The sequence below is a fragment of the Arachis ipaensis genome, chromosome B10, assembly GCF_059453495.1.
Source record: "Arachis ipaensis isolate K30076 ecotype BB chromosome B10, ASM5945349v1, whole genome shotgun sequence".
Taxonomy (NCBI): Eukaryota; Viridiplantae; Streptophyta; class Magnoliopsida; order Fabales; family Fabaceae; genus Arachis; species Arachis ipaensis.
Window position 1 is genome coordinate 80,171,250 of NC_142435.1, and position 16,829 is coordinate 80,188,078.

The 16,829-nt window shown below is 38.4% G+C and overlaps 1 protein-coding gene across 1 annotated transcript; it reads left to right on the forward strand.

Annotated features, from left to right (window-relative positions):
- Positions 1–2,312: 2,312 nt before the first annotated feature.
- On the forward strand, positions 2,313–6,286 carry LOC107624033 (auxin response factor 17). The gene is made up of 3 exons (XM_016326466.3): positions 2,313–3,624; positions 4,764–5,488; positions 6,065–6,286. Exons 1-2 carry the CDS (start codon positions 2,548–2,550, stop codon positions 5,457–5,459), a joined length of 1,773 nt encoding a protein of 590 aa, XP_016181952.1. The 5' UTR covers positions 2,313–2,547; the 3' UTR covers positions 5,460–5,488; positions 6,065–6,286.
- The last annotated feature ends 10,543 nt before the right edge of the window (positions 6,287–16,829 follow it).

The window sequence follows — 16,829 nt, forward strand, 5'->3', positions numbered from 1 at the left end:
GATCGACCCTTACTCACGTAAGGTATTACTTGGACGACCCAGTGCACTTGCTGGTTAGTTGTACGGAGTTGTGAAAAGTGTGAATCACAATTTCGTGCACCAAAACTCAAGATATGATCCGCCAAATTTCGTCAAAAATTCATTTTTACTAAAAATCTCTAAACCTCAATTTTACCAAACTCTCAATCCAAAATCACTTATTCCACATTCAAAATAGACCTAATGTACCTAAATCGTATTCTTATACCTTTTCATCATTTCCTAACTTAGAAAAATGCAATTTCACTAATTTCACCCAATCATTTACATTTCTCCAATTCTCAATTATTACGCTCAAAGCATCATTTTCCTACCCTCATCATTTATCAACATCAATAAGCTTCACAATATATTATCAACACTCAAAGTCATCATTCTCAACTTCAATTTCAATAATCAACCGCAACATCAAAGTTCAACATCACAATTCATGAAAATCAACAATGCCAACATACATTATCAATTCAACAATTTTCAACAATCAATTCAATCCTATCCTAAAGTCTACTAGCCTAAGTGTTCATAAGTATTACATATTACATAAAAGAAACCAAAATCATACCTTTGCCGATCTCCAATATGCATAACACACCAAAACTTAGATCCCACAAGCTTCCAAAAAGTTAAGGCAACTCCAACAAGCACCAAAGCTCAAACTAACAACATATATATGTGAAAATCAAAACTTAAGGTTCACTAAAACAACTAAACACAAAGGTTTAGTGAGACTTTACCTTATCCAATGAGATTAGGGACAAAACCCAACAATATACCAATGCTAGATCACCCATAAACAAACAAAATCACAAAATCTATTAAAAAACTATAACAAAAAATGCACAAAAGTTAAGGCAGGAAATTAGAGCTTTAGTTTTGATCTCTTACCAACAATGCCTAGCTAGAAACGGAGATCTCAATAAGAGTTTCGCGTGGCCGCAAATGGCTCATCAATCAGAGCTCCGTAACTCAAGTTATGACTCTCGAAAGATGGTGATGAATAGTACCACCCTCTCCGCTCTCTCAATCCGCGTTTCTCTCTCTTTGGTGCTGAAATGAGGATGCAAATCCTCATTAAAGGACTTATATAAGTTGGGCTTGGGCCCAATTTGGGTCCGGTCCAACTCGTTAGTTTTTTAGGTCTGTTTGAAACATTTTGAGCCAAAACTTTTAAGATTAGCGTTCGGTTTTCAATTCTAAATTATTTTTGTCCTTTCAAAACAATAAAATTTAATTTTCAAATTCTTATTTTTCTTAAAACACGGTACCGAATAGACTAGAGCTAATACTGCTGGCTTAAGCACCAGTACACATTTTTACAAAAATTTTTCGTAAAAGATACATTTTCTAACTTAAAAAAATTCATTGAATTCAAATTTCACTTTTATTTTTTAAAAGAACATTTTTATATTTTTGAACCTATTTCAAAAAATTAAATTATTATTTTATTAAAACGATTTTACATCTCTAATTTACCTTTGATGTTTGATGTCCCTGTAATAGAAATGATTTTTAATATGAAATGAAAATTATTTTTTGGTTGAATATTGACATTTGAAGTGTATTATAGTATTATAAAAATTATTCAACAGGCTCTCCACATATTGGTTAGGATATTGCCATGTAGACAACATGCCTCCACGTGTTACAATACATCCCTCACGTGTTGACTCTCTACCTAAAAAATTTACATACTTGTAATTACACCAAATAATTCTATTTCCAACAAAAAAGACTTATATCTTTTTCATATAAAAAAAATTAGTCTCTTTGTAAGGAATTTTTATTTTGTTTTTTAGTAAAATAAAATCTATCTTTGAAAAAAAAATTGTTGCACATAAACATTAATTCAATTTAAATAAAAGTAAACGATTAAATTAATTTCAGCAAATTTTAAATAAAATATTTTAATTTTCAATAAAATTTTATTGCTTCTAATATTTCTAAAAATTACTCAAGTAAAGTATGTTAGTTTTCTATTATTTTCAATTAAATTTTAATATGTGATTCGAGAGATAAATTCATAATAAATTTTATTATAAGATAATTAAAAAAAAATTATGATAATATAATTTAGTTGGAATAATTTAGATTCTAGCAAGAATAATTTTTGAGAATTTATAGAAGTCTAAAAATTTGTTGGAAAAATATATGAAATCTAAAAGTTCTTAATCAATTAAGATAACTAAAAAAAAAATCTCTGTAACAACATTACATGGTTTTGGGAAAACCAAATATTCTCTAAAAGCAATTAAATCCAAGGCACGATTTCCGCCAACGAAAACAAGCAATATTGGCACCAAAACAGATTAAATTCCAAGCACGATTTTTACACTTCCTTTTATAAACCCTAATCAAACAAACCTCCCGCATTTCACTTTCTGTATCTGACCATTTCTAATTCTCTCTCTCTCTCTCTCTCTCTCTCTCTCTCTCTAACACCCACACACACTCACTCACTCACTCACTCACTCACTCTGTCACTCACTTACCCTTTCCCTCTCTTCTGCGATGCGTCCGTCGCAGCCCCGCCGCCTTCCACCCAAGGCCGCCTCTCTCGACCCCAAAATCTGGCGTGCATGCGCCGGAGCATCCGTTCACATCCCCGCCGTGCATTCTAGGGTTTACTACTTTCCGCAGGGCCATCTTGAACAAGCCTTCCCCCCTTCCCTCCACAACAACCACCACCACCATCACCTGAACCCTCTCATTCGCACACTCCCGTTCGTCCTTTGCCGCGTCTCTTCCGTACAATTCCTCGCCGATCCCCTCTCCGACGAGGTATTCGCTAAGCTCCTGCTAAGTCCCATACCCGCCGACGATCGTTCCTCCTCCACCAGCGAGGATCGACCGGCGGAGGAACCGGATTCCATTGGCGGGAACAGGGTCTCCTCGTTTGCAAAGATTCTGACCCCGTCCGACGCAAATAACGGTGGCGGCTTCTCCGTGCCGAGATTCTGCGCGGACTCCATTTTCCCCGCACTCGACTTCAACGCCGACCCGCCGGTACAGGTTCTCTCCGTCACCGATGTTCACGGCGCCACCTGGGACTTTCGTCACATTTACCGTGGAACCCCCCGGCGGCACCTCCTGACAACCGGTTGGAGCAAGTTCGTGAACCACAAGAAGCTCGTCGCCGGTGACTCCGTCGTGTTCATGAAAAACTCCCAGGGCTCCTTGTTCGTCGGCATTAGGCGTACCTTGCGATTCTCTGCCGTGCTGAAGGAGGATCGAGACCCGTGGCTGGAGGAAGAGGAGGAAGAGGATAACAGCAGTGATCCTCCGGTGTTTACGAGGGACGGGAGGGGGAAGGTGACGTTGAAGGCGGTTGCAGAGGCTGCGGAATTGGCGGCGAGGACCATGCCGTTCGAGGTAGTATATTATCCAAGGGCTGGGTGGTCGGATTTCGTGGTGAAGGCTGAGGCTGTTGAGGCAGCAATGAAGGCGGGTTGGTGTCCTGGAATGAGAGTGAAAATGGCTGTGGAGACTGAGGATGCTTCTAGAATGACCTGGTTTCAGGGGACGGTGTCTTCGGCCTCGGTTCCTGATAATGGGCCTTGGAGGGGTTCTCCTTGGCGTATGCTTCAGGTTTGCTATTTGCCTAAGCTAATGAATGCCGTTGCTTTGTTTTTCGGCTGTGTTATTATATGTTGCGTCCATGGAATTGATAAGGCCCCTTTAAGTAACCGCCCATGATAGAAATAGTGATAAATAATCGATTGACACAAACTTGTATATTTTGGAGATAAGGACAACGGACACAACTTTTTTCTTGTCTTGTCTAGTCTAATCCCTGTGTTTTTGTATTTCTGTCCTGGAAAATTTACCAATCCCCTGTTAAATGTTTTGCGTGGATATCAGATGATCGGTCTTGACCCACAAAAGGGAAAAAAAATTCTAATGATCAAATGGAACATAATGGAATGGAATATAATGGATAGGGTGGAATGGCATGAAGATTTAGTTGGAATGGGTTAAGATCGGTGTTCTGTTTCATTTCCCTTCTATTCTATTTCGTTCTGTTCCATCCATCTCATCTATACAAACAAAGCACTGTTGATAGCTGATAAGAGAGTTTGATGGAGAGTTGAGATTGGAAATCAGACACATGTTGAGGTAATATGGAAGTAAGTAGTTACAAATGCGAAGTCTTATTTAAGCTGAGTTTGTGCAGAAAGAAACATGATGCTTAGGGATCTAGAGCTGTTTTCTGTGTTCTACTAATAGATAGTATTCATCCATGCATGTATAGTTTAGGATTGAATTTTGCCATTAATAGCATATTGAACATGGGTATTTATGGTTAGATAAATAAAAAAATAAAAAATCCAAAAGTGGGCAACTTAGTAACATTGTTTGGAATGGTAAGCCTTTGAATCAGAGAGGGTGCAAAATTTGATACACCTTATCCCGCAATGGATCTTGAACCCTTGTGTACCCAGATTGCATACGAGGTTATACTTGTGTTCTCAAATTCTTGATAAGCATTACTGGAAATCTCTCTCTTCATGCATGTATCTGGATGTGTTAGAATATGCTGGGTAAATTCCAAGGATGATCATTTTCCTGCAGTTTCTTATTAATTGATATTTATAGTGTTATATGTGAGAACATTTTCTTTTTCATAGTCAAAAAAATTTCTACTGTGCTATCTAGATTCTATAGTTTATCATCTATCTCAGCTGACTGATGTTGGCTTCTTACCATTCATGATCTCAATCTTATAGGTTACATGGGACGAACCTGAGGTCTTGCAGAATGCAAAGCGAATCAGTCCGTGGCAGGTGGAACTTATTTCCACCACACCTACACTGCATACAGTGTTCCCCCCCACAAAAAAGTTTAGAGCTGGGGCATTAAGTGATTTAGAAGGAGACCCTTACTTCCCTATAGCAGGGTTCACTAACTCAACAATGGAACACCTGAGTCAAACATTGTTGGGTTATAATACTTTTCCTGCTGGCATGCAGGGAGCCAGGCATGATCTATTTTCTCCATCAAGTTTTTCCAACTTTTTAAATGATAACTCTCATCTGCATATGGGTAGCAGTTTCTTTGGGAAGACTACAGAGCCTATGTTAAGTACTGTGTCAACAGAGCTAAACATTGGCAACTGCCAATCTGGCGATCTATCACCAGATAGTCCAAGTAGTTTGCGTTCATTTGGCCCAGAGTTTACTGGGACCAACAATAGCAACGTCCCGAAAATTGGTTCTGGTTCATTTCTGCTGTTTGGTAAGATCATAAAACCTGTTGAGGTTGAGTTGCATGATGCTGGTTGCATTGCAGATGATGGCTGTAAGAGCAGCACTGAAACTGAATGCATTGACAAGCCAGTGGGTCATTCTTTGACTTACTCAACATTGCTCAGGCTTGATGTAGAAAGCCAACAACCCTCACAAGTTGAGGCATGTTATCTGTGAAGTTGTGATGGAGATATGTAGCTGTACAGGTATGCTTATATATCTCAGTGTGTGATCAGTTATCACTACTCCTCTATGAATGATTTATTGAAGAAGTTATAATCACTGAAGGGATTAATTTTATCCTTTTGCTGTTTATTGGCTCTGCTGCACTGTCTCAAATCCATCTAAGCTGCTGAGTATTATGAGAATTGGTTCATTATATGCATGTTTCTGAGTTGAAACGTTTTCATACATCTATTTACACAATTTCTTTTCTAAATTATTTTTTGAGAAATGCAACTTAAAACTGGAGCTTTTCATTTCATGAAATTCAATTGGAATTTATGATTTAGTTTAGTTTCAGTTTTTGTTTCCTATTCTATTCTCTAATTACAATCTTCAGCTTTTAAGATTATGAAGAAAATAATTAAACAAGATATTCCTGTTCTCATTTTTCAGTTCAAGTTTTACTATCTTTTCCACAACTCTGAAAAGCATGAAATAGAGACCAAAGGAATCCCTATAATTCTTGCTTGAATTGTCTTTCCTCTCTATGTTAGATGAATAAAATTTCTTTTATCGTTTGTAATTTCTCCTGATTGTGATGATGGCCTTTCGTGCAGGTAATTAAAGTGTACGCAGGCAGAAGGAGAGAGAGAGAGGCTGTGAATCTGTGATTACTCTGTTGACCTTTTAGTGGTAAACTTGTAATGTATATGTTTGCCGTTGATGCTTTGTTTGTTTTCTTCCAACTTGAAAGATTGAAACAAACTAGCTGATACTCGGTTTGTTTGTGACGTGATATTTGACGAACTGTGAAATGCTTCCACTGGTTTTCTGTCGTACATATTGTTGAGTACTAAGTCTCCAAAACCAATAGAATTACTTAGTTGTAAGAACGAGCCATGAACTGAAACATTCAAACCAAACAACTAATAAACCGTATCTCAAGATCATTCGTGATCATAGAATGAAATGAACACAATAAAAGGATTCTCAACACAAAACAACTTGTCACATACATTCATGGTTTTGAAAATCAGTTGGTCAAATTAGAAACCGGAAAGCTTAGCGGATCGGTTAATAAACATAACCTTTGGATAAAAAATTGCTTTTGGACCATTGAACCGGTTGAAAATTGCTTTTGGACTGTTTAACTGGTCGAGAATATCTCGGTTGAACAGAATTGAAATTCGGTCGGTTCTCACAAAATATATAGACACAACGTTGTTTCGGAAAATTAAAACAAGAGAACAAAACCCTAATTTCCCTAAGTATTCAGCATCTCCTTCTCGTCCTTTACTCTCGCAGCTCAACTCCTTAGCCTCGTCTTCACTGTCAGAGGCGCTCTATCCAGCCACTGTCCCGTCGCATTTGCTTCAAACTGCCGTCTCCACTGCTTAAGCTCGTCTCCTCCATCGCACAACCCCTATTCTGCCGTGCCAATTCTGATCCACTACGCTCCAGGCTTCAGCTCTCTTCTACTCTAGTTTCACCGCGCTCTAGCCCTCCGTTTTGGTCCCTCTCCCTCACCTTTGTGCTCTATTATCTGTAATGTACTTTTTTAGTGATTGTTCTTTTTTTTTTTTTTTGTTTTAATTATTCAATTAATCAATTATTGTGTTATTAAAATGATTATTGTTTTAATTGGTTTAGGATTGTTAACTGTGATTGTTCAATTTAATTTTTCTTGTTCATACTATGATTTTCTATTCTTGATTTTGTTAAGTTGTTAAATTGCTAAATTGTTAGGTTGTGTTTTAATTTGCTAAGTTATTTAGATTTTTAATTTGCTGGATTTTCTATTCAGGTCTAATTCTTGTCAATTTACTAAATTGTTATTGTTGTGTACCTATTGTTGTCCTTGAGATTGTTAGGTTGTTGTGTTCTTGCTACTTAATCTACAGATTGAAAGCGTACATTAGTACATGAAATTTTAGTTATCAAAATTAAACCGAAATTTGATTATGTCAAATGACTGGGTTAGTAGTTCAATCAATGCTTACTAGTCGAATTGTTTAATCCATTAGTAATTAAATAAATAAACATAAAAAATTATAATAAAATCATAATTTAAATAATAAAAATGAAAATACATTAAGATAATGGTTCACATCACTCAAATTTAATTAAATTAGATATTATAATATAATCCATGCTTTATATATAACATATATGATTATGAGAATTAAATATAACAAAACAACCTTTAGTTTAGAGGCAAGCAAATGCTTTAATATGATGGATAATGTTAAAGTGAAGAGTGATGTGTTGGTGAAGAGTAAAAACTTGATTTTTTTAAAATAAAAAAACTTACTGATAAAAATTTATACACATGTCTATTCTAAATTTATTAAAAAATCTTTGCTCTTCATCTAATTTTACTTTTCACTAAAAAATAAATTTCCTATATGATATATATAATTATTAGTACCATACGGAATAAGAGAACACTTGGCTTAATGGCAAAACGGGAGCTTTTAAAGCCTTGATCTGTCCAAGGTTCAAGATTCGGTCCTAGGTTTTGTTATTATTTGACATAAAATAAACTAGTAAAAAATATTTTTGAGTTAATTGGTTTATATTAAACAACAAAAACGTTTTTAAAATATTGTTACACATTCAACATACTTAAAAATGTGAAGTATGAATACTTGAAGAAACTTGAACAGGAAACAGATTCAACTCTGTTTGCCTTATAGTTATTATTATCGTTGTTATGGTCGTCTCTGTCTATGGGATTCTTGAGAGAAGAACAACTTTCGGATTCCTTAGCCTTTCTCCTCTGATTAGGGGAGTAATTGAGATCCCACGTTCTTGACTCTTGTAGATTTGGAATTGGGAAAAAGCAGTGAATGCTTGGGTTTCAATGTGCATATAGGGATTGCAATCGGTTGGAGATGTATAACTGACATGTCACAGTCGTCGTTGCCATGTAAGCAATATCATTTGCCAATTGCCATCCACCTTGTCTATTTTTGATATCGGAGACGACATTTTTTTAATATTTTGCTAATTTTGTCACATTTTAAAATAGAGTCCTACTAGAAAGTTGTACAATGTTTACGATGGACTATTAGTTACAAAATGAATATCATCCATAATATTCAAAATAATCATCTGGATACCTTTTGGATCTAGAGGTTTAATACTATGTCATGATACTACTCATCCCAAAGACTTACGCTGATGGAAAAAGGTAACACTAATGGTTATATCTCTAATACTCCATAAACCTCCATTCTACGCATTGTACAAATATTCCATTAGCTCCTCATACTTTTTCTTTAAAATATTCTCAAGATGTTTTTTGTTATTAACATTAAACAAGAATATTTTTATAAGTTATTAGATAATTTAAAGACATTTTTTTTTTGTTTACTTGATGTGGCAAGTTGCTGCTTTTTCATTCAGATAGAATTGTGCTTTGCACTTGGATTTGTGACCCTTTTTGTTATTATTTTTTATTTTAGGTTTATTTCCATAAAAAACACTGTGTAAAAAATAATAATTACAAATCAATTATTTTATATTTATGTATAAATACATATTATTTAATTTAATTTTAATACATATTTTATATTTTAATATATATTTTATATAAATAATTAATTTAATAATTAATTTTTTTTATACACTTAACATAATTAAAAAATAAAGTACAGAAAAAAAAGAGGAAGTATGCATGACAACAACAAAATGTTATTCCTACGTGGGGAACAACGCCAAAATATTCCAAGTTAAAAACATTGTCCCCAATCCATCTACCCATCTAAGAAGACAATTTATATCTCACTTGTTTGTTTATATCTTGCATATCCTATCGCCCAGTAATTAATGCTATATCTTTACGGTAATATTAAAGAAAAAAAATTAAAACTTATTTTATTTAATATTTATTAATTATTATAATAATTAATAAATATTAAATAAGATAAATGTTTACTATTTTGGACTAATTTTTTTTAGTTATCAAATATTTTTGATATTTTTATAGATTTTTTTAAAGGTTTAATTACTCTGTTGGTCTCTATAGTTTCGCGAAATTTTTAATTAGGTCCTTATACTTTTTTTCCTTTTAATTGGGTCCCTATGTAACACCCTAAGTTCTTATACTATCGTGGAGGTTTTTAAAATAAGGTGCCACACTTGATCCAAGAAAAAGAATGACTTAATCGTTACGCGAGGCAGGAGTAAATACGTGTAGAGCGGAAAACGAGTAGCGCTAAAACGTTGGAATTTGAATTAGAGTGAAATAAACATCTTAACCATGAGTATGTTTCAAAATACTTATAGGGAACTAAAACAGGAAAAGAAGCTAACTACGTCCTAAACTAATCTCGTCGAAGAGGCTCCCCTACTTGCATCATATCCTATCCTTGACCAGGAGTCTTTAGTTATTCACGAATCGAGGTACCAGGGGTCTCCCTCCAACACCCTTTCGCGCAGTGAAGACCTGGTTCCGTTGCATGGGATGAACCAAAACTCGACGGGGTGCCGAAATGGGGGAGTAGGGCATGTATTCCACCTTTGGGCCTCCACAAGGGTTCAACTTCTCCTCTGGGTCCTCCTCCATGGTATCTTCCTTCTGGCCAGGGTTGTCGGATTTCTCTTCTTCGGTCTCGGGGTCGGACTCAAGGTGTACCACCTTGGATGACCGCTTCCTAGATGTTGAAGCGTCCCTATCTAGGAAGGTTATGACGGGCAGCTGGGGTTCTTCTTCCACGAGTTCTCGACCTAAGTAGATAGTTTGGAGCACGGTAGTAGTGGTCGCAACTATCCACGCGTGCTTCGAGGGGTCATACTCAGAAGTTACCCTCGAGGGGGCACTGCGTCGTCTCTATCCGCTGTGTCATGTTCCTCTGGAGATAGTATGGAAAAAGAAAGGGAGTGAGAACCTAACGTCTCAGTAGGAGTGCTATGTAACACCTCCATATCCATCTCCAGCCCACGTGCGGGATTTTAAAAACAAGCGTATAACATGGCATGTAATATGCATCTTCTGTTTTTTGTAAAACATGTGTGTAAAAGAAAGGGGAAACATATAGGAAAATAGAAGGATAACATCAACATAATCATAATTAAATCTAAGGAAAACATAGAACTCAAGCTTTCATTCGTGCCTTCTTTCTTTCTTAATTTATAACTTATATGGAGGGTATTGAGCTCAAACCAGTATAAGTGGGAGTCCCCTTCCCTTACCGAAGGTTCTTCTCCCAAACGTTTTGGCGATCACCTTCCCTTACCGAAGGATCATATCGATATCTTGTCTTTGGGGGTCACCTTCCCTTACCGAAGGATCATTCCCTCAGTTTAATTTACAATCAAGGTTATTTAGACATACACAAGAAGAGAGTCATATAAAAAGATATATTATTATATAAAAGTGATGGGATAGTCCCCTTTTCTTACCGAAGGTTCTTATCCCAAACGTTTTTCGATCACCTTCCCTTACCGAAGGATCATATCGATATCTTGTCTTTGGGGGTCACCTTCCCTTACCGAAGGATCATTCCCTCAGTTCAATTTACATTTAGGTTGTTTTAAACGTACACAAGGGAAAAATCATATAAGTGCACATTATAAGAATATTAAATATTTTGAAGAAAAACATGTACTCTTGACTTTAAAGGAATAATGATAGAAGAGATCACATAGATGCACATAGGATTAAATTTTTAAATAAAATATTTGAGAAAGCATGTACTCTTGACTTTAAGGGAATGATGATAACATAATGGTATAATAGGTTACATGGATGCACATGATGGAATAGGGTAATTTAAATAATTGAATTAAAATATTATAAATAATAATATAACCCTGTAAGAGATCACACATATACCTATATGTTGAACAAGACATAAGAAGGCATGTACTCTTGGCCCTAAGGGAATATCAATATAATAATATAGGATATTGAATAAGCATCTTAAGAGGGCATGTACTCTCGACCTAAAGGGAATATTAACAACATAATTATATGAAATAGCACAAAATGGGTATAGTAAATAATTGAATGAACATCATACGGAGACATATAATAACGATTCAAGAAGACGTGAATGGCATGGTGGAGAGACATGATCATCATGAATGAAAGGTGAGTGAGAGAAAATTAATGTCATGATAACATGGAAGAAAATAATAATAAAGAATGGAACATAACACATGCCAAGCGTTTTTAAAAACATAATTCCCTACCTTCTTTTCTAACGCTTCTTTGAGCTTGCCTCTTCTGTTTGCCCACAGAATGTTATTTCTTTGTAGAGAGAGAGAAGGAAGAGGATAAGTGTTTGAGAGAAGTGATTTTCTACCTATGGGTGCTCCCCTATTTATATACATTTGGGGATGGGGTGGTTGGGATATTTTAAATTTCAAACTGAGGGTGGTTACCAGGTTCCTATCCAAAATTTCAAAATTCTAAACTTATCTCCTAACTGATTTTCAAACTTCAAATTTAATTTTGTTTCTAGAAGGGGCGGTTGTTACATTATCACCCCCATAAGAAAAGAATTTGTCCCCAAATTCCATGTCTGAACTTGGTCGATAAGGGTCGTTTAAATTACTTAGGGGTCCTACTGAAATTTCCTTACTGTTGGGGAGAAAGGAGATCCTCACCACGATTGTTACCTGTAAATAAGTCCGGGAGCTTCTGTCTCATGTCTGCCTCTTTTTCCCATGTGTATTCTCTGGAATTGCCGCTACCCCATGCCACCTTTACCAGTCGTATCATCTTGCTCCTTAGTTGCTTCGTACTTCTGTCTACAATCTCTGTGGCTGGTAGTTCAAAGGTCAGGTCGTCTTTGAGTGTTACATCCTCTTGCTGCAACACATGGCTTGGATCGTACTGGTATTTTCGGAGTTGGGACACGTGGAACACGTTGTGTAGTCTTGATAGATTTGGTGGTAGGGCAAGCTGGTATGCCGACTTTCCTACACGCCGGAGGATTTGGAATGGACCCAGGTATCGGGGGCTTAGTTTTCGTACCTTGAGAGCCCTCCCTACCCCGGTGGTGGGGGTGATTTTTAGGAATACGTGATCGCCTTCCTGAAATTCGAGGGGTTTTCTTCGTTGATCTGCATAACTCTTTTGTCGACTTTGGGTGGTGCGTATTCTTTCTCTTATCCTCTTGATATCTTCTGTGGTCTGTCTTACTAACTCCGGTCCTAAGTAGCCTTTATCTTCTGGTCCGTACCAACATAAAGGAGATTGGCATCTTCGCCCGTACAGTGCCTCATATGGTGCCATCCCGATGCTACCATGGTAACTGTTGTTATAAGCAAACTCGATCAGTGGTAGGTGACTCTCCCACTTTCCTGGTCTGTCCAGGACACAAGCTCGTAACATGTCTTCCAACGTCTGGATGGTCCTCTCCGTTTGTCCATCTGTTTACGGGTGGTACGATGTGCTCAGGCACAATTTTGTCCCGAATGCCTTCTGCAGTGCGTTCCAAAACCTCGAGGTAAATCTTGGGTCTCTGTCTGAGACTATTGTTGTTGGTACCCCATGTAACCTCACGATCTCTTTGATATATAGCGTGGCTAGTCTTTCCAATGAGTCGGTCGCCTTGACTGGTAGAAAGTGGGCAGTCTTTGTAAGTCGGTCCACGATGACCCATATAGCGTCACGCCCTGTTTGAGTACGAGGTAGTCCCATGACGAAATCCATCGATATGTCCTCCTATTTCCACTCTGGGATGCCAAGGGGTTGCAATACCCCTGATGGTTTTTGATGTTTAATTTTTACCTTCTGACAAACCAGACATTTATTCACGACTGTAGCTAAATCCTTTTTCATCCCTGGCCACCAGAACATCATGGTACATCTTTGTCATGCCAGGATGAATGGTAAAATCTCCTTTGTGGGCTTCTTCCGCAATCTTGCTTTGAAGATCGCCTTCCTTTGGGACACAGATTCGACCTTGGTATCTCCACACCTTGTCCTCTCCTTCGGTGAAGCCTTTCAATTTTCCTTCTTTGACAAGGCTCAGGGTTTCTTGAAAATCGGGATCGGAATTCTGCGCCTTAGTTATTTGTTCTTTGAATTGACTTGCCACTGTTAGGTGGTTCAGACGTATACTTTTTGGAGCGAGGGTGACTTGTAGGTTCATGTCTCTGAAATTCTTTATCAACTCTGCCTCTTTTATCATTAGCCATGATGCCTTGAGTACCTTCCGACTCAGAGCGTCGGCCACCAAGTTAGCCTTTCCTGGGTGGTAATTTAGAACAAAGTCATAATCTTTAAGAAACTCCATCAACCTCCTTTGTCGCATGTTGAGTTCCTTCTGGTCGAATAGGTACTTTAAGCTCTTATGATCGGAGAATACTCAACTCCGTACAAATGATGCCTCCATGTCTTCAGCGCAAATACTATCGCGGCTAGTTCAAGGTCGTGAGTTGGATAGTTAGCTTCGTGGGTCTTCAGTTGTCTTGACGCATACGCCACTACCTTTTTGCATTGCATTAGTACGCAACCCAATCCTTGTCTTGAGGCGTCGCAGTAAACTTCGAAGGCCATGTCGGGGTTAGGTAAGGCTAGTACTGGGACGGATGTCAAGCGACACCTTAACTTTTGGAAGCTTCTTTCGCAGTCTGGCGTCCAAGCAAACGGGGTATCCTTCCTGGTTAAACGGGTTAACGGCAGGGCTAGTTGAGAAAACCCTCTTATGAACCTTCTATAGTAGCCCGCCAATCTTAAAAAAACTCCTTATTTCTGTGACTGACATCGGCCTTTCCCAGTTTAGTACCGAGTCTATCTTACTGGGATCCACTGATATTCCGTTGCCGGAAACCATGTGTCCAAGAAATTGTACCTCCTTCATCCAAAACTCACACTTGGATAGTTTTGCGTACAACTTTTTTTTTCTCGAAGGGTTCCCAGTATTACACGCAAGTGCTCCCTGTGTTCTTCTTCTGTCTTGGAGAAAATCAAAATATCATCTATGAATACCACCACGAAACTGTCGAGGTAAGGTCGAAAAATTCTATTCATGTAGTCCATAAAGACGGCGGGGCATTGGTCAACCCAAAAGACATTACGGTGAACTCGTAGTGTCCGTATCTCGTTCGAAATGCTGTCTTTGGAATGTCTTCCTCTCTTACCCTTATTTGATGATACCCTGATCTCAGGTCAATTTTTGAGAACACTGTTGCACCTTGTAGTTGGTCCATTAAGTCATCTATTCTTGGGAGGGGATACTTGTTCTTCACCGTGATTTTGTTGAGTTGCCTATAGTCCACGCAGAGACGCATGCTGCCATCCTTTTTCTTCACAAACAATACTGGAGCTCCCCAGGGAGAGGCACTTGGTCGGATGAATCCTTTTTGTAGCAGCTCCTCTAGTTGGTTCTTCAGTTCAGTGAGTTCCAATGGAGCTATCCGGTAAGGGGCTATGGAGATTGGCCCTGTCCCAGGCATCAATTATATGGAGAACTCAACCTCTCGTGTTGGGGGAAACGAGGGTATATCTTTGGGAAAGACATCTGAAAAGTCGTGTACTACTGGTATCTCACAGAACTCCTGATGGGAGTCTGCTTTTACCGAATTTAGCAAGGCATATTCTTGCCTCGTACTGGTGTCTTCGGAGGATCTTGGAAGGTCACGTGTGTCTCGTATGGATTGAGAAGGGAAGATGACTTTTCTCTCAAAACAATCTAACAAGACTCGATTTTCGTTGAGCCAGTCCATTCCTAGGATGATGTCTAATCCTACTAAAGGGAGGCACACTAGGTTAGCAAGGTATGATCTACCTAAAATGAGGATGCAAACCCTCTGACAGACCTGCTGAGGGCAAAGACTCGTCCTTGACGTTGGGGTGCATCGGCAGAGGGTGGGGGAACTGTTGGACATTCCCTGTTTATGGATAACCATAGGAAGAGGCTTCATTAGTCATATCTCCTAGGATCGACTTTGCTCTGATACCAATAATGTAACACCCTAAGTTCTTATACTATCGTGGAGGTTTTTAAAATAAGGTGCCACACTTGATCCAAGAAAAAGAATGACTTAATCGTTACGCGAGGCAGGAGTAAATACGTGTAGAGCGGAAAACGAGTAGCGCTAAAACGTTGGAATTTGAATTAGAGTGAAATAAACATCTTAACCATGAGTACGTTTCAAAATACTTATAGGGAACTAAAACAGGAAAAGAAGCTAACTACGTCCTAAACTAATCTCGTCGAAGAGGCTCCCCTACTTGCATCATATCCTATCCTTGATCAGGAGTCTTTAGTTATTCACGAATCGAGGTACCAGGGGTCTCCCTCCAACACCCTTTCGCGCAGTGAAGACCTGGTTCCGTTGCATGGGATGAACCAAAACTCGACGGGGTGCCGAAATGGGGGAGTAGGGCATGTATTCCACCTTTGGGCCTCCACAAGGGTTCAACTTCTCCTCTGGGTCCTCCTCCATGGTATCTTCCTTCTGGCCAGGGTTGTCGAATTTCTCTTCTTCGGTCTCGGGGTCGGACTCAAGGTGTACCACCTTGGATGACCGCTTCCTAGATGTTGAAGCGTCCCTATCTAGGAAGGTTATGACGGGCAGCTGGGGTTCTTCTTCCACGAGTTCTCGACCTAAGTAGATAGTTTGGAGCACGGTAGTAGTGGTCGCAACTATCCACGCGTGCTTCGAGGGGTCATACTCAGAAGTTACCCTCGAGGGGGCACTGCGTCGTCTCTATCCGCTGTGTCATGTTCCTCTGGAGATAGTATGGAAAAAGAAAGGGAGTGAGAACCTAACGTCTCAGTAGGAGTGCTATGTAACACCTCCATATCCATCTCCAGCCCACGTGCGGGATTTTAAAAACAAGCGTATAACATGGCATGTAATATGCATCTTCTTTTTTTTGTAAAACATGTGTGTAAAAGAAAGGGGAAACATATAGGAAAATAGAAGGATAACATCAACATAATCATAATTAAATCTAAGGAAAACATAGAACTCAAGCTTTCATTCGTGCCTTCTTTCTTTCTTAATTTATAACTTATATGGAGGGTATTGAGCTCAAACCGGTATAAGTGGGAGTCCCCTTCCCTTACCGAAGGTTCTTCTCCCAAACGTTTTGGCGATCACCTTCCCTTACCGAAGGATCATATCGATATCTTGTCTTTGGGGGTCACCTTCCCTTACCGAAGGATCATTCCCTCAGTTTAATTTACAATCAAGGTTATTTAGACATACACAAGAAGAGAGTCATATAAAAAGATATATTATTATATAAAAGTGATGGGATAGTCCCCTTTCCTTACCGAAGGTTCTTATCCCAAACGTTTTTCGATCACCTTCCCTTACCGAAGGATCATATCGATATCTTGTCTTTGGGGGTCACCTTCCCTTACCGAAGGATCATTCCCTCAGTTCAATTTACATTTAGGTTGTTTTAAACGT